The sequence below is a fragment of the Saccoglossus kowalevskii genome, chromosome 2 (genome assembly GCF_978046115.1).
Source record: "Saccoglossus kowalevskii chromosome 2, keSacKowa6.1, whole genome shotgun sequence".
In the NCBI taxonomy this organism is placed as follows: domain Eukaryota; kingdom Metazoa; phylum Hemichordata; class Enteropneusta; family Harrimaniidae; genus Saccoglossus; species Saccoglossus kowalevskii.
Genome location: NC_140642.1, coordinates 29,025,789 through 29,046,212, shown reverse-complemented (window position 1 = coordinate 29,046,212; position 20,424 = coordinate 29,025,789). Strand labels below are relative to the sequence as shown.

Sequence of the window (20,424 nt, the reverse complement as noted above, 5' to 3'; positions counted from 1 at the left end):
CCGAACAGAGACAAATAACAAATGAATTAATGGATGGATGAATTCAAAATAACAATACACAATCTTTTCTTTGCATGGCAAAAGTGAGTATAAAAGTCCTGAAACAATGCACTAATATATCTAAATATTTTGCACAGAAAATACTGACTAAAATCAGGTAAAAATTGTTTGAGATATTGTAACCACAAGAGAAAGACAATTTTAGGTGAAATTTAACAAATATTTTGAAAAATATACATAGAACACATACCAAATTCAAACTTGCCTAAGATTCCAAGCTGATTAATATAATAGAATATTAGAAAAAAAACTGATTGAATTATTGCTTTATGTTTCTAATGTGTAACAATAAACTGCATAATCAACCTGGACACTTAAATCTCAGGATCACAAGAAGAGACCATTTGATGATGATTTTCATACACAAACTATGAATGCTAATTCTTTCTATTTTAAAATAGTATATGCATGCTCCAAACCAGTTATTGCAGCATAGAATCAAGCCAAACATTTGCGACATATAAGAACAGAACTTGAAGACTTGCATACATCTCTTGTTTATTTTTTGTTTTCAGTTTTTTAATAAAATAATATTATTTGAGTGTATAACTGGATATTACCATGTTGAAACTTGTATATCACAATATTTTTAATATTTTTTTTATGATTGCATAGCAAGACAGCATCACAAGTGCACTAAAGAATACCAGAATACCAACAAGAGGTTGTTGATGCGTACACTTCTGGTTACAATGTTTTTTGTGTACCTAACTTTCCAAATTTCATCTTTCCGCCTGGACTACAAACTTTATGAGAATTTTAATGAACATCCTTAAGATCATTTATACACCAATTATACTATACACTCATATAATATTTTATTTTATTGAAAAAAACTTCAAAGAGACAGAAAGAGACTAACAAGAGACTGCATGCAAGTGTGAGCAAAATAGCATACATCCATAATCTCACCTCGTTTGGATGAACCTTTAAACCTACGAGCTGTAAAGAGATTTGCATGCATATGTGCAAATGAAAAATACAGAAAAAATGGATTCTCTTGATTGTCATAGATGAATGATTTGGCATCAAGCACCAGTGTTGCCGTCAGGTTATCATGATTGATTGGTTGTTGAGTAATAGTTGTGTTGTAATAAAGAAAACAGAGCTTTCTGTTGGCATGAGGTAAATGAATCTAAAAAAAGAGAAAGAAGTAAGAAAAAGCAGAGAATTAAAGATATCATGACGAAATGAGCAAAACTGAGAGAGGTCCACATGTAGTACCTATATATGTAATATCAAAGCAATTAAACTTGCGGTTTTCAACACAAAGTCAAAAATATCACTTTTTACCAAGAATTACAAAAATATTCATCAGAATTAGAGAATTGAAGATATCATCATGAAATGAACAAATCTAAGAGAGGTCTACATATACACCAAGTATCAAAGCATTCAGGCTTGTACCGGTAGTTTTCAAGAAGAAGTCGAAAACGTTGACACAGACGCCGACAGACGAACGCCGACAGACAATCACTCATATGATAAGCTCCGCTCGACAAAGTCAACAGTGGGGCTAAAATAGACTATTCAATATGGGGATATAGTAGAGTAAATCATTGCAGATTTGGTTGAAAATAACAATGCAGAGAACACAGATCTAACACCATGACTGTTTACTATGAGGAAAATGCAACGGCCAAGTAATATTGCTGTGTTGTTAGCTAAACTGCTAGGTATATTGCTCTATTGTATTCATATATGTAGGGCAGTTTATAAACAAGTGTCCGCGAAATTGACGTTGTGTTGGTCAGCATGCTTTGTCCGCATGATCCAAGTGGGGAGTACAACTTTCACCTCACTACCTAAAAATGGGATATTATTTTAGCAGCAGTACCCTTGATTCAAATAAACAATTTGCTATGTGGTAGTCGCTTTACTGACTGAGATAAGCTGTTGATTTATTATGAAATGCAGCATGTAGTTCACTTTAATACGTATCAGATCATCGGCCAATTTTGATCCAAAAAGAGTTAAAAACACACATACATATATAATCTTCAATAGGTATGCAGTAAAACTGACCAAATTCGTGGTATAACTTTGTAAGAGTGCTTTACTCGGCCGATGTCATTAATTAGCAATCTAATTTGTGGCATTGGTCTGAGGAAGTGCATACATTTGACTCTAACAGGATTTCAGCCCCAAAACAGTCTGTTAATTAATGATAGCGACTAAGTTGATGTATTAAGTATTAAAACACCCAGAACACTCAAAGGTCAAAAGGTCAGGCTTGAATAAACCATGGCTTATGAGAAAATTTTAACTGAGTATGTTTTAGGGTCTATGGTTTTCTACATTGCCAGAACCAGTGTTGTTTGGGACTTCAACTACTGTCATGTTACTATTTTGGTTTAAAAAGAAAACACTTTTTTTCAATTTTCAATGTTGGGTACATTGGTTGTATACAGTGAATTTTAAGAAAGCATGAATATTTATATTTAAAAACATTTACCCTGGAAGAGCCCCACACTTTATTCAAATCATCGGCTATGGAAACCATTTGGTAACACCATTACACACAAGTCTTTGCATGTTTGTTTTTCAATCATTGGTTGATTTACTGCCATGCTTCCATGAAACATGCTGTGACTGGGTCAGCGGTTTTACACCGTCATTTGACATTTATAAATCTTTTACAATTATTTTTTTTAAAAAACTATAAAATTCACTGTATTACAACTTATTACATTGTTGTCTATGTAGTGTGTAAGTGTGGCGTGAGACACAAATACATTCTGAACTGTTTACTTTCAACAGTAAAGCCAGATCAAATTCTTACTTTATGTGAATCACACGCCCAGTGATTGGTGAAAGGCAGCACAGTACCAACAAAGTCAAATCCATGATGCGTAGGAAGATGGTAACCATCATCATGACGATATGCATTTATACCTGTCAGCCAGAAAATGAGAGAAAATGAGTTGAACATCAGCAACTATTAGGCATTATAACACATCACTCGTTAATACTGTAATGTAATTGGTCAAAACAGGATCACGTGTTATCGGCTAAATTACCATAGTAGCGCCAGGGAAATTACTAGTTCCCTACGGAGACTAGGACATCAACTAGTGCCCGGGGATGACGTCACTCGTCACCTGATCGTGTGATTTCCAATAAGTCGTCTGCTAGTTCGGTCACTGATATCGATGGTCCGCCTCGAAAGACTGGACGATTTAGCTTCAGTTCAGAAGAAGAACTTGACACACTAGTAGAAAATAAAGATACACTGAGAACGGAAGACGCAATCAGGTTTTCTAGAAGCGTCTTTACATCGTTTTGTGAAGAAATCGGGACATCGCTAGCAGACGTCGAGAAGAAGACGGCAGACGATCTATGCACATTCCTAGTATGAACGTGTAAAGTGTTATAAAACACATATTGCATGGCCTAATTCGGGCACTAGTATACGTCTATTTTCCCCTCGGGGTTGTGGATATGTTTTTAATAGTGTACATCTCAGGAATGAACAATTATGCAAATTATAGTATTATTATTTTCTTATCAAGTTTCATATTCCATACCCATGACTTGAGCTTATATACCTCTATTTTAGATCGGTACAAGTGAACAAGAATGCCTTGTAATTAATTGTTTATACACATGACAAAGCCCAGAACACTGCTTAATCAATAAACATAGTAGTTGAAATGAGGAGAACAATATTCATATATTCGTAATATAGAACATGTAGTTCTCACGTGTAGCTGTAATAGCAAAGCAGGAACTTTTGATGAGAATGAAAGAAAGGAGTTGGAAGCAAAAACCACGAAGACAATTCATCATAAATTATTAATATTATCATGAAATGGAATATACATAAAAGATGCTATGCATGGCTTAAGGCAGAAGTATCAGCTATTTTAGAGTCATTATGGTTAAATAGTAGACTTGTATACAGTTTCCTGTTTGTCCAGTATGACATGCACCTTTGTTTTGTATGCAAAGATCCAGGAACGATAATCAGTCATAATAGTAAGAAAAACAATTTTGTGTCAACTCAAATATCATTTACCCAATTAAGAGCATAAGCTGAAAAAGTAGTCAGTGTCTTTACCCATGATGCAATGTGCAAGTTGGAGTTCAAAGTCGCATATGTTTGTTTCTCTTGATTTCTTACCAAGGTGCCACTTTCCAACCATGCCAGTCGAATAGCCCACATTCTTCAAGGCTTCGGGTAAAGTAACCTCATCTCTTGGTAGACCACCGCCTCCAGAAGTCAGAAACACTCTCTCATGTGTTGGACCATTCGTAGCATAGAATCCACTTCTAACTGGTAGTCTACCTAGAAATGAACATGCATGCATTTCAGAACAATTGTGATAAGCAGGTAAAATTTCAAAATATTATGTTCTTGTACTGAAGTCAGCTAGGACTGCTGAAAGTTTGATTCACACTAGCAAAAAACAATGCTTGGATCTACGTAGACTTATAGTCTAGGAATGACTATCAATTAATGCAATCATGGTTACAAATATGATAGGTTGATTAAGCATGTATATATTCACTGTAAGCAGTGTGAAACATCGACAGATCACATGCTTTGATTGAATTCCCAGCATGCAGCAATTTAATTGATTAAGAGTGTTTACGTGCATTGTTCTGGTTTGACCATAGTTTGGAATTAATTTTGCTGGCAATTACCGGGTAAGATAACCCATCAATGCAATCATTTGCATACAGAACATTCTACTATTCCGTGGTTTTTCAGGATTGGCCAAACTTGAAATATTATACAAGTGATCAAATGATAAAGTAAAGTATTCAATGGTGTTCACCAGTATCAATATTTCACCACCTTCTTCATATTTCACATAATTCTTCCACTACAAATCGAAAACTAAATCATGTGACATTCCTTGATACTAGTTGAGTACAACTTAGAGGGCGGTAGTCGTCGCCCCACGCATGCGCGAGATGCATGTATATAGTGCTACAACCACTACTCTTTAAGTAGATGGTCAGTGTATAAATGTAGATATTGTAAATTTTCTATTCTGCATCTTAAATATATTGGCATGCTGATGGTCACTAATATTTTTAGCACTAGTCAAACTCAAGTTAAGAGAATGAATGGAAACAGCCGGTGGACATACTGGCAATCTCGTGTGCTCCAAAAAAAAAAAATGTTATCCAGGTGTTGCCATGGTAATAGTAGGACAGACGCAAAATCAAAATAGTAACTCTAGGTTCATATTCAAACAAATTAGAATGAGATTTGTCAGAGTTTACATTTTGAGGATACATTTTGTGTAAAGCCATGACCAAAAATCAAGTTTTTGGCAACAGTAGGACAGAACTTTTTTTTTATTTGTCCACCTTTCTAGAGTGCCCCCCTCCCAAATGAAAAATCACAAAAAAAATTTAAATAGCTGTTACGGATGAAAAGTTACCTAAACTTCAAGGTCACAATTCTCAGCAATGAGAAAAAGATATTCAAAAAACTAATAGTAATTTTAGACCCACACTCAAGCTGCATAGAATGAAATATTCATTTGAGGTTATAGTTAATACATGACAACACCACAGAGAGGCAGACACACATACAAAAGTAATTATAAGGTTAATCCTAGTGGACAAAATCACCATATATTCTGGTCAGCTTGATATATTGGGTCTGGGATATGGGGGACATTTGTAAATTTGATGTCATCCAAACATGTCATAAACAGCCATTAGGTTTTCCTTCACAAAATAACATCTGGGTAAACTGGAAATTGAAATACTAAGTATTTACGGTATACTTTTCTACATTGTTGTTTTGTTTGACATTTGGTGCACCTCATGGATGTATCAAGGGCGTCTGTGTTGCAAGTACCAAAATCAACACTACACAGGTAATAACTCTTTAATACTTTGCTGCAAGAAAAACTTCTTTTGTTTTTTGTTGATGTTTTTTTTTTTTTTTTTGGTTGTTTGTTTTTTGGTACCCAGAGTTACAGCATTGTCCATTATTTCTGTGGTTTGCAATAATTTAATTAACTGACAATTGAACTTAATTCATATATATACATGCAGTTTAATTTCTTAGGCGCCTCACCAGTTAACAACGCAGCCCTGCTTGGAGTGCATACCGAGCTAGTACTGTACCACTGCGTAAATCGGATTCCTTCTGCCGCCATCTGGTCTATTGCACCATACTCTTGCGTTGGGTGACCATAGCTTAACAGATCGCCATAGCCCATATCATCAGCAAAGAAGACGATGATGTTGGGCTTTTTCAGTGGTTGCCTTAGTGACCATCCTCCTGCTGGGATGGAGCCGAGAATCACTAACCATAACAACAACGATGACTCGTTCATCGTTTAACAATGCTTGATAATATGAGTCACGATCAGTTCCAACATGCCTAGTCACATCGTCAGCTTCTATTCCGAGTAGCTAACACGCTCAGACTGTTCATGTTGAAATTACCTTTTGACCTTATAACCCAGCGCGCGTGCGCAGTAGGAGCACATAGTTAAGCTAAAATGGCGGACACGAATCAAGTTTACGGCAGTGGTGACCAAAAAATACCTGCTCTGGCTGAAAAAATGGAGAAAATCACGGACAGGCTATTACGAAGGGAAGAGCAGAGACAGGCCGAATTAGAGAAGAAGCGCATCGAGCGTGAAAATGCTTCACTCAAACAAGAGAGCGCTGATTACTTCAGTTCGGCGTTTCAAGAAGCACGGCAGAAAATCGAGCAGAAAATGATCGGAGTGGAACAGGTTACAAGATCAAAAATGATCGATTATTTTGATGAAATATCCGCGGACATACAGCAGCTGCAAAAATTTGTAAGTGATTCCGCAATGTTTCTTCCGTCCTACGATATCAAAGTTGCACAGGAGGCGATTACAAAATTGCAGCAAGCAGTAACTGAGAAACGAGATGAGAAGATGCCGAAAAAGAAATTCACTTTCAAATCGCGCAGGAAAGATACCGGCCAATCTGAAGGAACTGTCGACGTTGACGCTGCAAAGAAAAATGTAAGCATTTGCGCTCACATGGCCCAGGTCATATCGGACACTGGTAAGATGGAATGCAGCGTTTCTGACAAGAAAGCCGAGAAAGTCAGTTTGGATGAAACCGAAGTCAACGGTAAAGATGTCGGGCTGTTTCGTCTTGTGGACTCTGTTGTGAAGGTACGCGGATCACCCAGTGCCTTGCATATCAACAGTTTGACAAACTGCAAAGTATTCTGCGGCCCTGTTCCAGGATCTATTTTCGTTGATGAGTGTGTGAACTGTATATTAGTGGTGTCTTGTCAACAACTTCGTGTGCACCATACCACTGACACTCAGTTTTATCTGCATGTCACCAGCAGAGCCATTATCGAGGACACCACCCGGGTAGAATTTGCACCATACACCTGGTCGTATGTTGGAATTGATCAACACTTTTCTGCGACGGGCTTAGAACGAAAACGGAATACCTGGGACGACGTTGACGACTTTAATTGGTTGGCAAGTGACAAACATTCACCGAATTGGAGCCTCATCCCGGAGAAGAAAAGGGTGACATCGTGGGATCCGTAACTGATTCACTACCCAAATTGTAGTGTACCCCAAGTGTGCTGCATATTATTTTTCTTTCGGGGTTGTAAATTCTAATTCATCAGATGGATTAATTATAATATTAAATCTTGTGATATTTACATGTTTAAAATGCTTGAATCTCTTCTTTTTTTTAATTACAAATATAATTTCGATATTTTCACATCCAGGGTGTAAAATAATTAGTTGGCTATTTGCACCTCTGGAAGTGATCGTGTATGGTAGATATTGAACTTCTTCATGGAATTAAAAGATATTTTATGTATAGTCTCAGAAAAAATATCCTGAACCTTAATATGTTTGCAATTATTAAAGAGCTTGTTTGTCATCACTTAGCAATTCAAAAATACTGTCGTATTTAGCACAGGAAACAGCATGTAGCTCAGCACACATTGAGAGACTGGTAACAGTATTCTTAATGGAAAAAAATGTTTGATTGTAGAAAGGTTAATACTTGTTGACAATAGTTTCATTGTTTATCATCACATATGTTCAAATGATAAAACCCCTAATTTGGGGATTCAATTTTGTGTGCCATTACTCAGAGTCTTTTGTATTTCCGGTAAGTTATGTACGTCGTCATCCCATCCAAAGGGGGTGACTGGACTTTGGCACCCATCTGTGGGGACGAATAGATTGTCAAATAATTCAATCAACAGAGGAGATGAAATTTGGAATTTCTGCAGCAATTTATTATAAACACAGAATTTGTATATCAACCAAAGGGCCCTTTTTATTTCAGGTTACCATGATAATGTGTGTTGAATTGTAATTGCTAACAAACTGAAGTTTGAGCAAATTTCATTGACCCGCTGTGTGTATTGGATATTTTTGCCACATGTTGGTGTGTTGGCAAAAAAGCATTTACCAGTAAGCAGAGAATTGTACTGTACCAACCAATGGTTAAATTTTGTACATTTACTTCACATTTTATTTCTTGAATTAGTGGTTGGTTACATTGTGAACTTACCCGGTACTAGTGAATAAAATTGGTTTAGACAATCAATGAAATCTGCCTGTATAATTAAAAAAAAAAAATATTTCATGGTAGTTTTGATACTATGCTAAATTTTTGACCAATTTTTGATTCATTATGAGATGGCAGATGACCCTCGTGTGGACATGTAAAATATTTTTTACTTTTTCTAACTATTGCCATATCACACTGTTCAGTAGTTACACAAGTACCATTGGAAGGATTATTACCTATTTTAGGCTTGGTTCATTGGCAAGAGTTTCTTGATGCACTTGTTTTTTTATTACATGGTCATGTTTTTTTGACTCCTGTGTGCAAAGCACAAAAAGGGAGTGTTTGCAGTTAGTGTGTCTGTCTGTCTGTGTGTGTGTCTGTCTGTCTGTTCCACTTATATCTCAAAAACCATACATTGATTTTTGATGAAACTTGGTGCATAGATGCTCTGGGCCAATGCACAGATTTGATTAGGTTTTGGTAAAAATCCATGCATATTAATTACCTAATTTGCATGATACTTAGCTGATTTTTAGCTGTTCCATCATTGTTCCACTGATATATATAGAACCACTAATTGGATTTTAATGAAACTTTTATAGAGTATTCATCATCACATTTCAATGAACCTAGGACTATGCAGAGATCCAATTAGTTTTTGGTAAATATTTATGCTTATTAATCACCTAATTAAAATAATTAATCAATTACTGATCATCACATTTGAATAAAATGTGGTACATAAATGCTCTAGAACGATAGACAGGCCCGATTAATTTTGTGTTGAAATTTGTTCATATTAATTCTTCAATAATTATTCATAGTTTTTTTGTTCTAATCACATTTCAATGAAACTTGGTACATAGATATTACATTATGCAGGCCTTATTAGTTTTACACTCAAATCTGTTCATATCAGTTACCTGATTTACATAATTAGGTTTCAGCTATTCCATCAATATCTCAAGTACAAATAATTTTGAATTAATTTTCAATGTGTCTTCAATGTTCTCAGCACACGGGAGTTCTTTCTGATCTTTCTTTGATTTGAATTTGCAGTATGCCCCTCCGTTCATGGCTTCGCGAGCACGCCACCAACGGCAAAGGATCTTGAAATGTGTCAAATTTGGTGCAGAGATGTTCGAGTCTAACATATTTCCTTTGTTATATTGCCTCATCAGTAATATATGGAATGCACATACAATCACTAAAATGACACGTTATTCATCAGTGTGGGCTATGGATACAAAGTTTCACGAAGATCATTTGGAGATTTACCGGTAGTATCGCTGTAACGGTTGACACCCCTTTTTATCTTGCGCGTTTCGTCGTAAATGAAGGAAAAGCACTTGAGGCGAAATGTATGGTGTTGTTGCTGTCATAGTTGTGTGTTTTTTCTTTACAATGGCTCAAACGGTTTTTATCAAATTTCTTTAAAACTTGGATATTTTATTAACTAGTTCGCTGTTTCAGCCAAGTTTGATGTTAGTAACTTAGATGGCGATGTTGTCGTTTTGGTGTACGAAATTATATAGCGGTGACAGTTCTACATAGGAGAATGGGCCATGGCGTGTCTTTATTAACAACCAAGCGTCTACTCACGTGCCTTTGCGTTTTAGCGCGAGTTCTTATCGTCGCTCAGGACCGTTGTGTCGTCACCGGAAGCGCTGTCCCAGCACAAATCGGTGTAGAAGACGCCGAACTGCAGCGTCAATGAGCTTAGGACTCTATATTCCCGCGCGTGCGCAAGTAACGACTCCTCCAAATGAAGATATTATTTTTTGAACGTATTATAATAAATGTTTTACCAGCAAGGCGGTATGTGGTATGCACATGGTGCAATATGCCACATTTACGACAAACTTCACATAATGATAATAGAAACACGTGAATGTATTGTATTACCTCTTTCAAAATCAGTCAATTTTGGTCACTTTTCCAAAATAACCTGCAAAAGTTTTTCATATTTTTTCCCCCAGAAATTATGTCCATTTGGCCCAACTTTAACATTAAATAGAAAAATATTTAATACTGTGCAAAAGTTGGCAATGACACATGCGTTTTCTTTATAACGTACTTCACACGATTCGATGTCGTCATACACTGCATATGTTTACACCTAAAGCCATCCATGCGTCGATCGTCTGGGTGATCGGTTGCATGTGTGTCAAGATAATTCCAGCGAATGTTATTTTTTCCCAAAGGTTCATGGGATAGTGATTTCCCAATCCGTTTTGCATTGCACTCTACTCTACTCTTGAACACATTCATTTATTAACACAAATTGTATACATGTACTAGTATGTGGACTCTGGACTATGTCGTTGGTTTTAACGTGTCTGTATAGAAGATGGAAGGAAAACTAGATCAGTAGGAAATGCCCGACAGTACTCGTGTTAAAACAAAAAAACATGTATTACCACATTCATAGTGAAAACATGTAATACATCGAAAATGTACAGAAAATATAGTTATCGTAATCCGTCATATCGTGATCAGCTATTTTGATCCACCTGGACATCCCAGTATCCTAGTTACCTCGGGCATGCGCATTCGCATGTTTCTGAGTTGGAACGCTTATACGAGAGCGAGATTATAACGGTATCATGTCACCGTAGTTGCAAACCCCAAGTAATGTACCTCTGATAATATATACTGTGAATATTACACACCCATATTAGTTAACATGCAGCACAACAGTGATATGTTACAGACTTTCCTAAAAGCGATTAAGCGTTTTGGAACGTCAAAATGATATACTACAGTAGATGGATAACAGGATTTCCTAAATCCGTATTTACTTGTACTGCTTGTGTGGTCATTTTAAATACAGTGCGTTTCTCAAAAACATTATTTGTTTATTTACAGACCAAAACAATATGAAGTGCGATGCTGTGAACCTATTCACCCATTGACGCTAGTGAGCGCGACTTATAGGACAGTGTATATTTCTGAGGTGTTTTGTTGAACTATTAACTTGGTGTACGCAGTTCAAGAGATGAAGTTACAGAAGATATTGTGAAAACAAAATCATAGCTTACTAAGTTTATTCATTAGTTCCACATCACTGAAATAATGACACTGTTCACTGCGGTGTCTCGCATTCCGCGTGGAATCGAACATAAAACCAGGGGGGATTGGCACGAGAGGGCGCCGTCCGATTTGTATGGAACGTTTTAAAAGGCCATCGTCGAAGCAAGTGCGGTAGGCATAGTGTAAGATAAGCCAGGATGGATGATAATTTTTAAATGTTGACGATTTATTTGAATAATGACAATAACATACATTTACTTTGAATAACTATGTCTAAATATGAAAAGCAGAGGTGAAAGCGTCCCACATTCGAACGTTTTCAAAAAGCGCGCGGCCATGATGTCTTGTACGCGCTCGACGTACGTTTTCTAAAACTCAGTCTCAGCAAGACGCAAAACCAATACAAGTACGAGTTCGAGTCAAAACATGTCACCAGGGTAATGCTCGTAGTACTGCTTTTTTTTTTCATTTCTAGAATGTTGCTAATAACTTTCAAGGAGGAAAATATTCATGTATTATTTCTAGTATTCTATTAACCCAGGCACTTTTGCCTACCGCCCTTGGTCGAAGCAACAATGACCCCTTTAAGAACAGATGGGAGAATTTCAGCGATGTCTTTACAAAATAATACTCAACGAAACTTAGAAAGATTACATAGGAATATACGTCAAATCATCGCGTGTGGTTCGACAAACGCGAAAGTATTTCCTAGCTTATGGCAGCAATCCAACACGTATTTTTTGAGAACGGTCATAAATTACATGACTTTGTTCTGGTTCGACGATAAAATCCGTGTGGTTAATGTTTTTTTTTTATAATTTATGTTTTTGATATTTAGCAAGTGCATTTGTAGTACGTGAAACAACGCTCATTTTTTTTTTTTTTTTTTTTTTTTTTTGTTTTGCTTACTTATTTTTCTTGTGTGACGCCTCGCGTGTTTTAGAACTATGACCGTAGACGCTGTTCTATAGAACGTCGGTCGTTTGCGTGAATATGTGCATGAACTTTTCCACATGAAAATGTTCCTATTTTGCGATATTTATCGACTATACAAATGGCACTTCTGGCAGTGGAACTAAGCGAGAACGGTAGAGGGCGATTAGGCACATTACTATGGATAATCAACTGGGCGTCCACCATTTGTGGAGTCGTTATTACATCAATGGGGATCTATTTCAAGATACGGGTCGAAGAAAAGATGAACTTGATCGATGGCTACAATGCCAACGTTTTACCATGGATGTTGATCGTGGTGGGGATTTTCTCAACTGTCGTGTTCTTGGGCGGGGGGAAGATCTGTCATGATTGTGGTAACACTCACACCCGCGCTAAATTGAAAGGACTTCTTTTACCCTACATCATAGTACTGATGGTACTTGTGATTCTCCTGCTAGCTGGTGGCAGCATGTGTTTCGATCACCGGAGACAGCTGCACGATTCGTTACACGATGGGTTGAAGAAGGCTATGGGAGAGTATCGTAACGATGCCCATCTCAAGAAAGAGATCGATCTACTCCAAATGGAATATCAGTGCTGTGGAAACGAAGACCACAAAGACTGGTTTGTGATACCGTGGATTAATGGCATGTATCTAAATATGAGAGATGAAAAAGTCAAAGAGTAAGTTCTAAAATAGTGATTAGCGAAGAAACAAATCGCACAATTTGAAGAAAGTTTAGCGACAGATTCACAATGACATTTAACTGGTTATAGCTATCTAGCGTATTATAAGGCAGTGGGAGCAAACTCAGATCGACGTCTGTTGCGCCCTCTTGGTCGTACGGCGGTTTGGGTGCAACATAGCACGTCGGCAGAAGTTTCTTCCAAATTTAGACATATCCCGCAGCAACGAATTCCCAAAGTAATTAAATAATTGAACGTAATCAGTATTTACATATTAATAATAATAATAATAACATTTTAAGTAATAATAATATTTATTCGCCATAGACTGTAAGTATTACACTGAGGGAAATCAATAAATAAATAAATAAATGTTAAGATTAGAAATTAAATCATTTTTCCTGATCATGTTTTACTATTTACAACAAACGCCGTAAATCGACCCAGGCGTTTAACGACACTTGACCACGTGGTTGTAGTTATGTAACATATACCTTATATAAGTATATAGATAATGGTTATGGATACAACAACAGCGACATTTACTCTCTAATATAACGACGGTATAATGTAATAATTTACTACGTCGCGTATTGGCACAGTGGCTCACGTGTCGAGATTTGCAAATTTTTACACACAGCACGGCTTTACTCGTATATAACATTACTCTCGAATTAGTGCGTTAGTGCGATAAAATATACGTATTCCAATTGCATAACTGGCGTGTGTATACTAGCAATTATTGGCAGTTACCGATTGTTACCCGAGTCTATCTTATATATCCTTCGCGTGGGCACAAACTTAAATGTATTACTATGGAAACTGTTTCTTTTTTTTTTCATTCAACCATTGTTCATCTCTTTTATATTTCATTAGAAAGATGGCGACGGGGGGCTATTTGAATGACGATGCGCCGTTCAGCTGTTGCGATCCAGCATCGAAGCGACCATGCATTCACCACCATGTCTTCGATAGTGATATGCACTATAACTACGACCCTAATACTGGTCTCACTATCTACACAGACGGTTGCAGGCGGGTAATGACCGAATACTTCAGCCATAGACTTGAAGTCATGGGTGCTATCATCATGTCAATATTCGGTGCTCAGGTATATATATTACTCTCACGTATTGTAATATCTCCTCAGGATGACAAGGGATAATCATGAAAATACCAGCAAAACTTTTAAAAAGCGTTATTCGCATGCTAATGAAATTCACCACTTGGATACACACGTTATATGCCATGGACAGCGTAATATAAATGAGATGTTATTAGACGGTAAACTATTTAAAGTGGACAACACGCGACGTATGTATATTAAACAGTCGACGTGGCATCCTCGGGGTGCGTCTTCAGCATAATAACCATCCTCTTTACGATCCACACATCGATAGTAGAATACTAAACCCACACTAAACCGATATAGATTACATGCATATAACCCAAATCTGATGCGAAAAAAAAAAACGTGTTTACAACTTGATCATGATACGCCCAGTGGCGGCGTGACCTTTTTTATTATTACCACTTCATTTCACCGTGACGATGTGGGATACACAATGATGTAATATACATTCCATGAAAAACGACACATGTGATCCAGACACGACAATCGATCGCTGTTAAAACAGTTAGTGTTTTATCTTCGCCCTATCATGTCCAGTCTAGCTTCATCTACGTGATTTTTTACAAGTTTATATAATTATAAATTTGTGTTTGCCAGCTTGACGTAGCCATTCGAACAACGCGGTGTAACCATGGTTACCTGTAAAGTAACGCAAACATTGGGCTTTGTTGTTTAGCACTCGGATGTTTAGCCCCGTTTTTTTTTTTCTTATTTCAATGTTAAATGTATTTGTATTTTCTGAATTCTCTCTAATACATACCCTGACATACAAGTGTGAGGAGGCCCTCGCCGGCCGAACGTCATCATGTTGGCTCTGGAGCACCGCTGAGGGCGCAACTCATGCGGCCTCGTCAGACTATCCAATACAAAGAACTGTTTTTTATGTAATTTGTTTCCGGGTGCAATCCAGAATTTTTGTATTTTGATAATATCTGAATATTATGAGGTTATTACGTGAATACCTCAAAGTATGCACAATGACACAACACATCCGCAATTACCAGTTTAGTAACCGTATACTATGCTCGGTCCATATCGGGACGTGTGGGCGTTAAAACTGAATTAATCAGTGAGATGGTATGACAATACGAAACAAGAATATTCACTCTATATTGAAATTTTACTCTGAGATCATTCCTTGGGCTTCATTTGGGTTCTTGGGACTACTGGACTGTGTGAAATATTTGATGCTCTAAATTCAAACATTTCCCCACACTGGCAATTTGCGCATTTTTCTGCCATCAAATTTTTTACATCATAGTCCTAATACCCAATATCACTTTTTGAATGGTGTCAGAGTGAAAGATGTCATTGTGAAACTTACCAAACAGTTGCTACATGTCCTCAAGTAACGTTTCAATATTGTTTACGTCATAAAACACAATCATGTACTACATGTATGTAGGTGTGTAATGGATTTTATGATAGGTTTGGGGCAGATATAGATTCGCACAACGTTGTGTTTTATGGCAATTCGTTCAGTCTGTCATAATATAATCAAAAACTACCATGTAGTTACATTTGATAAAAAAAGGATAAACATTGGCTTGTATCATGCACTTGTAATGTATATCTTTCAAGATACAATATGGTAAACCAGTATGCAAATTATGCTAATTACGTACGTACTCGTAAAGCGAACCAATCAAAGCTGTTGTGTATAGACACACGAACACACAGCTCTACGACATAAGCTCCGCATAACTGGAGATTACTGTACCAGTACTTTCCCTCTCTATATGTGGTGTAATGTTATTTTGGTTTTTTTACAGCCCCGGGACAATAAACGAGATCTTTGCAAGGAACACCGCGTCTGTGGTATTAGCGTTATTGCAGTATTGGCATTAGCCAATATGCAGCCACAAAACAGCACTCGCAGTGGTTGTGATTCCTTATGCCATTTGTTGAGACCTGTTTACACAGTACGCTGTCATCGATCATATGCATCGTAGTCGACTTTCAAAATCACATTACAAACTCAGCCAAGCGATAATCGCTGCGAGGCTCTAGCGTGACCAATCGACTATAAAATAACATTGAAATAATATTAGTTTGTGCATTCCGTGGGGGAAACAAAGGATACGCAACATTCAACCAATAATTCGTTTTTTTTCCTTCCTTCTTAAATTATAATTTGGTCTCACATTATTTGTGTTAAAATTAATTCAACCATTCAACCGCGAGCCCGGGGTCTGGGCATTTAATTATATTTGCACACCACAGTTGCATCATTAGAGCAGGTCATAGGAGCATACTAATGTATAATATCATTCTATATTCACATCCTAAGGTATTGGTTCTCATCGGCGTACGTTATCTGCAGACTTCCATTCACAATGCCGACGTCTCAGGCGATCCAACGTCGAATGCCCCCGGCTGGCTTTTCGAGAACATGCCGGTGAACGTGGTACGAGCACCGAAAAGTGTTCGAGACAAAGGAATCATAGACGAAGAATCGAAGGAATGAGAGACCTGAATGTAGCGACAAATATTAACCGTTGTTTGCAAACATATTCTACAATAAGAGAAAAAAATCGAAAAAATAAACAAGATAAAACAGTGGAATTGTAGTTATGTAGTTATGTTTATGTATTTTACAATTACGGGCAATATGTCTTTCTGAAAGTCGCGTCCTTTGACGTCAAAATGACGTCAATGGACGAAAGTAACGTAGTTCAGAGCGACAACTGTAATTGGTTTATATGTAGTTGTTGTACATTATAGCAATTCCCTTTATAACATTCTTTTTTTGACCGACTTTACGTCACACAAGCCGCTAGGGCGCAACAGGAAAGTGCATTGAGCTACGGGCACGATACAAATACTGTGGTTATTTAAAAAAAGGCACAACGTTTTTATTGGCAATTGACACAGGACATTACAACTCTGAATATACTAATTTCCTGCTAATTTGTGTTCTGGTATTTTATTTACGAGACTCGTTGGAATAATTGGGTGTTTTACTTGAAAAACATAAAGATTTAAAAACACACACGGCCAGTTAAATAGGTGCGAGCCAGTGAAATACATGTTTTAGGTAGGCAGAAGTCTTTATCTACAGGTTTCCAATAAGGTAAATGCTCCAGCCATCCTTTCAATTACTGGACTTTACACGCTGTTTTGAAAACGTTTTGTTTGTTTTCTAAACCAGTGTTCTTATAGTGACAGTACAATTTTTGCATTACAGAGTCGGTACTTGTGTAGGATATAATCATTAACCATGGAGTAGGTTGATGTGCCCACTGTGCATCCCAGCCTCGTTACACAAATAATCGATTTAGAAAGGTACATATGATAATTAGGTTCCGACTGTCAACGTTACATAAACAGTGCTGCTTGCTCCGCCACTCGACTCTACTGTCACAATTATATGTATTATCATGATGTTTACTTTTACTACGGCATTCAGATCATACTGCCGTAAAACAATCGCAATGTATTGTAGACATTTCAAAGATGACGAGCTAATCGATCATTCGTAATATTACGTCACGTTTAAAGCCGGAGATTCATCAACGGCGCACGCGCGGGAATTGAGTTCCAAGCGACGATAACAACACACGATGAAAACGCAAAGGTAGACGCTTGTTTGTAAACATTGACAGGTTATGGCCAACTGACGCATGACAACTCACCCGCTTAACTATGTCCCAGGTATATATTATCATGTTACTGTAGTGAGTAATATTACGTCACTATTCAACTATGTTTTTCATATACCTTATCACGTCACTTTAATGGGTAATATTACGTCACTATTCAACTATGTCTCATATATACCTTATCACGTCACTGTAGTGGGTAATATTACGTCACTATTCAACTATGTCTCATATACCTTATCACGTCACTGTAGTGGGTAATATTACGTCACTATTCAACTATGTTTTTCATATACCTTATCATGTCACTATTATAGGTAATATTACGTCACTATTCAACTATGTCTCATATATAACTTATCACGTTACTGGAATGGGTAATATTACGTCACTATTCAACTATGCCTCTCATATACCTTATCACGTCACTTTAATGGGTAATATTACGTAACTATTCAACTATGTCTCATATATACCTTATCACGTCACTGTAGTGGGTAATATTACGTCACTCTTCAACTGTGTTTTTCATATACCTTATCATGTCACTATTATAGGTAATATTACGTCACTATTCAACTATGTCTCATATACCTTATCACGTCACTGTAGTGGGTAATATTACGTCACTATTCAACTATGTCTCATATACCTTATCATGTCACTGTAATGGGTAATATTACGTCACTATTCAACTATGTCTCATATACCTTATCACGTCACTGTAGTGGGTAATATTACGTCACTATTCAACTATGTCTCATATACCTTATCATGTCACTGTAATGGGTAATATTACGTCACTATTCAACTATGTCTCATATACCTTATCATGTCACTGTAATGGGTAATATTACGTCACTATTCAACTATGTCTCATATACCTTATCATGTCACTGTAGTGGGTAATATTACGTCACTATTCAACTATGTCTCATATACCTTATCATGTCACTGTAATGGGTAATATTACGTCACTATTCAACTATGTCTCATATACCTTATCATGTCACTGTAATGGGTAATATTACGTCACTATTCAACTATGTCTCATATACCTTATCACGTCACTGTAGTGGGTAATATTACGTCACTATTCAACTATGTCTCATATACCTTATCATGTCACTGTAATGGGTAATATTACGTCACTATTCAACTATGTCTCATATACCTTATCACGTCACTGTAGTGGGTAATATTACGTCACTATTCAACTATGTCTCATATACCTTATTATATCACTGTAATGGGTAATATTACGTCACTATTCAACTATGTCTCATATACCTTATCACGTCACTGTAGTGGGTAATATTACGTCACTATTCAACTATGTCTCATATACCTTATCACGTCACTGTAGTGGGTAATATTACGTCACTATTCAACTATGTCTCATATACCTTATCATGTCACTGTAGTGGGTAATATTACGTCACTATTCAACTATGTCTCATATACCTTATCACGTCACTGTAGTGGGTAATATTACGTCACTATTCAACTATGTCTCATATACCTTATCACGTCACTGTAGTGGGTAATATTACGTCACTATTCAACTATGTCTCATATACCTTATCACGTCACTGTAGTGGGTAATATTACGTCACTATTCAACTATGTCTCATATACCTTATCATGTCACTGTAATGGGTAATATTACGTCACTATTCAACTATGTCTCATATACCTTATCATGTCACTGTAATGGGTAATATTACGTCACTATTCAACTATGTCTCATATACCTTATCATGTCACTGTAATGGGTAATATTACGTCACTATTCAACTATGTCTCATATACCTTATCATGTCACTTTAATGGGTAATATTACGTCACTATTCAACTATGTCTCATATACCTTATCATGTCACTGTAATGGGTAATATTACGTCACTATTCAACTATGTCTCATATACCTTATCATGTCACTGTAATGGGTAATATTACGTCACTATTCAACTATGTCTCATATACCTTATCACGTCACTGTAGTGGGTAATATTACGTCACTATTCAACTATGTTTTTCATATACCTTATCACGTCACTGCAGTGGGTAATATTACGTCACTATTCAACTATGTCTCATATACCTTATCACGTCACTGTAGTGGGTAATATTACGTCACTATTCAACTATGTCTCATATATACCTTATCACGTCACTGTAGTGGGTAATATTACGTCACTATTCAACTATGTTTTTCATATACCTTATCACGTCACTGTAGTGGGTAATATTACGTCACTATTCAACTATGTCTCATATACCTTATCATGTCACTGTAGTGGGTAATATTACGTCACTATTCAACTATATCTCATATACCTTATCACGTCACTGTAGTGGGTAATATTACGTCACTATTCAACTATGTTTTTCATATACCTTATCACGTCACTGTAGTGGGTAATATTACGTCACTATTCAACTATGTCTCATATACCTTAT

At 36.7% G+C, this 20,424-nt stretch overlaps 3 protein-coding genes across 3 annotated transcripts; 2 read left to right on the top strand and 1 right to left on the bottom strand.

The window, feature by feature from the left end:
* Window positions 1-898: 898 nt before the first annotated feature.
* Window positions 899-6,391, bottom strand: LOC100368835 (arylsulfatase-like). The gene is made up of 4 exons (XM_006816994.3): window positions 6,104-6,391; window positions 4,184-4,348; window positions 2,843-2,955; window positions 899-1,195 (listed from the first exon to the last, which is right to left on the bottom strand). The coding sequence occupies exons 1-4, from the start codon at window positions 6,363-6,365 to the stop codon at window positions 899-901; spliced, it is 837 nt and encodes a 278-aa protein (XP_006817057.3). The 5' UTR covers window positions 6,366-6,391.
* A 59-nt stretch (window positions 6,392-6,450) lies between these two features.
* LOC100368982 (tubulin-specific chaperone C-like) lies at window positions 6,451-7,881 on the top strand. Its single transcript, XM_002735163.4, has one exon. It carries the CDS (start codon window positions 6,534-6,536, stop codon window positions 7,581-7,583), a length of 1,050 nt encoding a protein of 349 aa, XP_002735209.1. The 5' UTR covers window positions 6,451-6,533; the 3' UTR covers window positions 7,584-7,881.
* A 4,718-nt stretch (window positions 7,882-12,599) lies between these two features.
* On the top strand, window positions 12,600-16,924 carry LOC100369131 (photoreceptor outer segment membrane glycoprotein 2-like). The gene is made up of 3 exons (XM_078009616.2): window positions 12,600-13,224; window positions 14,104-14,338; window positions 16,650-16,924. The coding sequence occupies exons 1-3, from the start codon at window positions 12,659-12,661 to the stop codon at window positions 16,824-16,826; spliced, it is 978 nt and encodes a 325-aa protein (XP_077865742.1). The 5' UTR covers window positions 12,600-12,658; the 3' UTR covers window positions 16,827-16,924.
* The last annotated feature ends 3,500 nt before the right edge of the window (window positions 16,925-20,424 follow it).